Raw genomic sequence first — 5,823 nt, forward strand, 5'->3', positions numbered from 1 at the left:
ATACTGTATTTATTTATTTATCTTGCTCCTTTGCACGCCAGTATCACTACTTGCACATTCATCGTCTGCACATCTACCATTCCAGTGTTTAATTGCTATATTGTAATTTCTTCGCCACCATGGCCTATTTATTGCTTTAACTCCCTTATCTTACCTCATTTGCACTCACTGTATATAGACTTTTTGTTTCTTTTTTTCCCTACTGTATTATTGACTGTATGTTTTGTTTATTCCATGTGTAACTCTCTCTTGTTGTATGTGTCAAACTGCTATGCTTTATCTTGGCCAGGTCGCAGTTGCAAATGAGAACTTGTTCTCAACTTGCCTACCTGGTTAAATAAAGGTGAAATAAAATTTTAAAAAATACAAATGTGTAGATACAATGTGGACATTATTGGAGGGAAAGAGAATGGATGAGATCTAGTTTGAGGGAGAAGGGGATACAGGAAATTAGGTTAAAGAGTATATTGAGTAGAACGTCATTAGATATAGTCTTAAACATTTTGTTATCTTTTTTTAGAGCAATGCTGGCAGGTAGGATTTAGTTTCTTCCTGTCTCTGGCCCACATTCCAGTACAGTAGATGGCGGTAATGCATCATAACGTTGGATGCCAACCGCCGATAAACCCCACCGAAGAAGAAGAATAAACCGGAAATAGCAACCGGGTATAAGTATTTTAACTTGTCTGACTTTTTTTTGTTATTCACCGTTTGGTAGTTGTCGTTATTGAGTTTCCGGACGAGAGAGAATCATGAAGATGACGGAGGAAAACAACGATGGAAATTCGACAATAACAATGGAAGATGTCCAAAGTCTTATAAAAAAGAAAGACACTATTGAAGAACAAATTAAAGCTTACTACGACGTTTTGGAAGATGTACGTTTGTAACGTTACATGGATACGTTGTTTGTTTATATTTTGGACCAGCTGACGTTAGCGAGATAACGCTAGCTTGCGAGCTCAAATGTGGTTATTTTTCCAATATGTTGTAGCTAAGTTACGTCAATCAATGCTAGCTTTATTCAGTCTGTATTATCTAACGTTAGAAACAACGTGTTTGTGCGTGTTGTGAGGCTATTATATGACGCAAGAAATATGATTCCCCGTCAATCATTTGTGTGTTCTCTTTTAGCAAGAGGTTGGAATGGAAGGTCCTTTGGTTGATGCAGAGGGATTCCCTCGCGCAGATGTTAATGTGTACCAGATCAGAACAGCAAGGCACACTATTTCTTGTAAGAGCGCTTGTAGCACTGCTGCGCAATATAACATGTTTTAACTGACACATTACTTGACAACAGTCAGACAAACTATTTACAGTGTAGTATGTAAGGGGTTCCATTGTTCGTGTGTGCTACTGCCTACTGTATTTTTTTCCCCGGCTAACTATGGCCACCTTGTCGATGTGGCAGGTCTACAGAATGATCACAAAGCCATCATGGTGGAAATCGAGGAGGCCCTGCACAGGCTGCATGCTCTAGAGAAGGCGAAGCGCGAGCAGGACCATGCAGAATCCCAGACTGAGTCCATGGAGCAGGAGGTCACCCTGCCCTCTCCCTTTGCCCGTGTGGATGCTGTCTCACAAGGCTCCCCAGCCTGTCAGGCTGTGAGTGTTTACAGTTTCTAGATCAACATAAAAACCTATATAGAATTTGTTTACAACACAGACATTGTTATTTACTTCGTGTGTTTGTTTGGGGTTATTTAAAAGTGTTTTTTTTTCAGTTGTGATACATTTGTTTATTCCCATAGGGCTTGCGAATTAGTGATGAAATCATAGCATTTGGATCCATCAACACAGGGAACTTCCAGAACCTGCAGAATATTGCCTCAGTGGTTCAGCATAGTGAAGGGGTATGTTCACCTGTGACTATAATAATCTTGTTATGACCAGTTGTATTTTATTGTGCCAAATTACCTAATCATTGGCGGGGTAACGTGCCATTATGACAGCAATATGAAATGCAGTCACTACAGTGATAACTTACCATGCGTGACATGTTGTCTTTTCTGTTCCTTAGAGACCATTAAACGTTACAGTGATTCGAAATGGCCAGAAGACCCAAATGGGACTTACCCCACAGCGGTGGTCGGGCAGAGGTTTACTGGGGTGAGTGTCCTACCTATTGAGGTAGAGATTAGACGGATTACTATTTGATCTAACTTTACTGTGGTTCACATTTAAAATACATGCCATGCCAAAATACACATCATATACAGTGTCTTCAGAAAGTATTCACACCACTTGACTTTTTCCACATGTTGCTGTGTTACACCCTGAATGAAATATTTATTATTGAGATTGTGTGCCACTGGGTTACACACAATACCCCATAATGTCAAAGTGGAATTATGTTGTTATATATATATTTGTTTTAAAGAAATTCATAAAATTAAAAGCAAAAATTTCTTGCATCAATAAGTATTCAGACCCGTTAAGGCAAGCCTAAATAAGTTCAGGAGTAAAAATTGGCTAAACATGTCACATAATAAGTTGCATGGACTCCCTCTGTGTGCAGTAATAATGTTTAACATGATTTCTGAATGACTAACTCATCTCTGTACCCCACACATACAATTATCTGCAAGGTCCCTCAGTCGAGCAGTGAATTTCAAACACAGATTCAGCAACAAAGACCATGGAGATTTCCCAGTGCCTTGCAAAGAAAGGCACCTATTGGCAGTGGTGGAAAAAGTACCCAACTGTCATACTTGAGTAAAAGTAATGCTACCTTTTTATAGAAAATTGACTCAAGTAAAAGTCACCCAGTAAAATTCTACTTGGGTTAAAGTTTTAAAGTATTTGTTTTAAAATATACTTAAGTATCAAAAGTAAAAGTATAAATTATTTAAAATTCCTTATATTAAGCAAACCAGATGGCACCATTTTCTTGTTTTTATTTTATTTACAGAAAGCAAGGGGCACACTCCAACATTCAGACATCATTTCCAAATGAAGCGTGTGTGTTTTAGTGAGTCCGCCAGATCAGAGGCAGTAGGGATGACCAGGGATGTTCGGTTGATAAGTGAAAATTGACCATTTTCATGTCCTGCTAAGCATTCAAGATGTATCGAGTACTTTTGGGTATCAAGGAAAATGTATGGAAAAGTACAATATTTTCTTTTAAGGAATGTAGTAAAGTAAAAGAAGTCAAAAATATAAATAGTGGAGTGCAGATACCACTGCTTATTGGTAGATGGGTAAAAAAATAACAGACATTGAAATCCCTTTGAGCATGGTGAAGTTTATTAATTACACTTTGGATGATGTGTAATACACCCAGTCCCTACAAAGATACACAATACTAACCTAAATACTGCACAATACTAACCTAAATGAAAGAGTTAAAATAAGGAAGAATATACAGAATAAAAAAATTATTACAAAACATTCATTCTGTTTGCAATAAGGCACAAAAAAACGTGTCAAAGAATTTATCTTTATGTCCTGAATACAAAGCGTTGTGTCGTGTTTGCCCCAAACATATCACTTAGTACAACAACTCTTTGTATTTTCAGGCATGGGGTGTGAATACTGCGTTTTCAATGAATGTGCAAAAATGTCTAAACATATTTTCATTTTGTCATTGTGTATAGATGGGTGAGAGAGAAAATATTTAATCTATTTAGAAATCAGTCTGTAACACAAGAAAATGTGGACTAAGTCAAGGGGTATGAATACTTTCTGAAGGCACTCTAATTCATCACCTGAGATATTTGTTAGTAGTAGTAGTAGTTTATAAACTATTTTACATGTAAGGCATACTTGGCAGCTAAAAGCTGAATTGCAGTACACACAAGTAAACAAATCTCAGACTGCTTGAAAAGCAAAACAAACATCAAATACAAATATGAATGACATGAGTAGGTCTGGGCTACAAAGTTCTGAGTACTTTAAGCCTCTGACACATGGAGCGACAGTCAATAGCACAAGGCTTGGGCAGAGGGGGGTGCAGGTGGCCAACAGAAGGAGCTGAGCAGCCAGATCAGGACATCTGGGGGTAGGCAGGTAGCTCTCGAAGTCCGTACTTGTGGAACGAGATGTCATTTGTCGGAGATGTCGTTTAAAAAATAAATACATTTAAAAAAAAACGTTTTCTCCCGAATTTTGTGGTGTCTAATTGGGAGAAGTTACAGTCTTGTCTCATCTCTGCAACTCCCGTATGGACTCGGAGTGCCATACGTCCTCCAAAACACAACCCAACCAAGCCGCATAGCTTCTTGACACAATGCCCATCCAACCCGGAAGCCAGCTGCACCAATGTGTTGGAGGAAACACCATACACCTGGCGACCATGTCAGCGTGCACTGCGCACGGCCCGCCACAGGAGTTGCTAGTGCGTGATGAGACAAGGATATCCCTGCCGGCCAAACCCTCCCCTAACCCAGATGACCAATTGTGCGCCGCTCCATGGGTCTCCTGGTCACGGCCGGCTGCGACAGAGCCTGGGCTCGAACCCAGAATCTCTAGTGGCGATGCAGTGCCTTAGACCACTGCGCCACTGGGGAGGCCCTTGTATTATATCTCACCATGCTCTCACTCAGGATACAGTCTACTCATAACTTTGGACGAATACTCTTGAGAAATTAATTCCTCACTGCCACTTCGCCACTGAATTGTAGTCCCCCACTTCAGTCAAGGAGTCCATAGAAACCGCCCAATGTAGGCCAATGTATACCAATCAAAACCGCTAGCTGGCATTGTTAGCTAAATTATAATTAATCATGTATTTAATTTCTATAGTGCTTTTCATAGAATCTCAAACCGCTTCGAGCAAAAAACCAACAAGCAATATTATATGACTGGTCAACTAATAGAGGCCAAGTCTTTAAAAGCTGCCTCATGGAGAGGGTCCGTTTATGGCTTTAGTGGCGGTAGCTGGTCAGAGGATGGTAGATGATGGTGATTGTGTCTGCTGATGATCTTGTAGAGGGCAAGTCTGAGAACCAGCCTGACTTTTATAGTCATTGGACGTAGCTACTAGACTTCTCCTCTTCCATTCTGTGTAGCACCCACCTGGGTGATGCTCCAGCAGATCTGGTTGCCAGAAAGCTCACCACACAGTTCAGAACAGTAGCCAGTCGTCCTCATTACGAGCCCTCTGCCTCAGCACTGCTGTATTCCTCGATCTCCAATTCCTCTCACGCTTCAAGTGACTCCTCAAATGAGCTAGCTATCTTGAAAAGCTGGTTTGCCATTAATTCTTGGGCAGGATTTAATTTTATCCAGACTAAATCTATACTAATTTGGCTAGCCAGCACCATGACAACTGTAGAAGATAAACTATTGACTTCTTATTAATTGTTTTCCCAACAGATGTAACATTGTGCCCATCCACAGATGATAAGGACCATATGACCAGCAAGATCGTAAGGGTTCAACTTTAACACCAACCTTACTGTTATGCCACTGGATGCCTATGAGTAAAGGAATTGTTTGAGTCCATAAATTAGAAGAATGACATTTTCAACTGATTCAATGTCAATTTAATGTTCTAATAAAAAAATATTAACATTCTTTTCTTTGAGTTTACATATTGCTTTCAGTGTGAAAATATATATTTTTTCAATATTCGTCTGACATTTCCATTTGCCCAACTCCTCACCTGATGTAACAGCTAAAAATAAAATAAAAACTCTGAGCTGAGCTGACAATCCTCGAGCTGACAAGGTAAAAATCTGTCGTTCTGCCACTTTCAACCACTCCACAAATTTCTTGTGAACAAACTATAGTTTTGGCAAGTCTGTTAGGACATCTACTTTGTGCATGACACAAGTCATTTTTCCAACAATTGTTTACAGACAGATTATTTCACTTATAATT

General features: G+C 39.6%; 1 protein-coding gene across 1 annotated transcript; it reads left to right on the plus strand.

Moving 5' to 3' along the window:
• Window positions 1-643: 643 nt before the first annotated feature.
• LOC139410932 (proteasome 26S subunit, non-ATPase 9) lies at window positions 644-5,517 on the plus strand. The gene is made up of 6 exons (XM_071156604.1): window positions 644-878; window positions 1,135-1,234; window positions 1,412-1,605; window positions 1,752-1,853; window positions 2,021-2,109; window positions 5,317-5,517. Exons 1-6 carry the CDS (start codon window positions 753-755, stop codon window positions 5,342-5,344), a joined length of 639 nt encoding a protein of 212 aa, XP_071012705.1. The 5' UTR covers window positions 644-752; the 3' UTR covers window positions 5,345-5,517.
• The last annotated feature ends 306 nt before the right edge of the window (window positions 5,518-5,823 follow it).

This window comes from Oncorhynchus clarkii, chromosome 6 (assembly GCF_045791955.1).
Source record: "Oncorhynchus clarkii lewisi isolate Uvic-CL-2024 chromosome 6, UVic_Ocla_1.0, whole genome shotgun sequence".
In the NCBI taxonomy this organism is placed as follows: domain Eukaryota; kingdom Metazoa; phylum Chordata; class Actinopteri; order Salmoniformes; family Salmonidae; genus Oncorhynchus; species Oncorhynchus clarkii.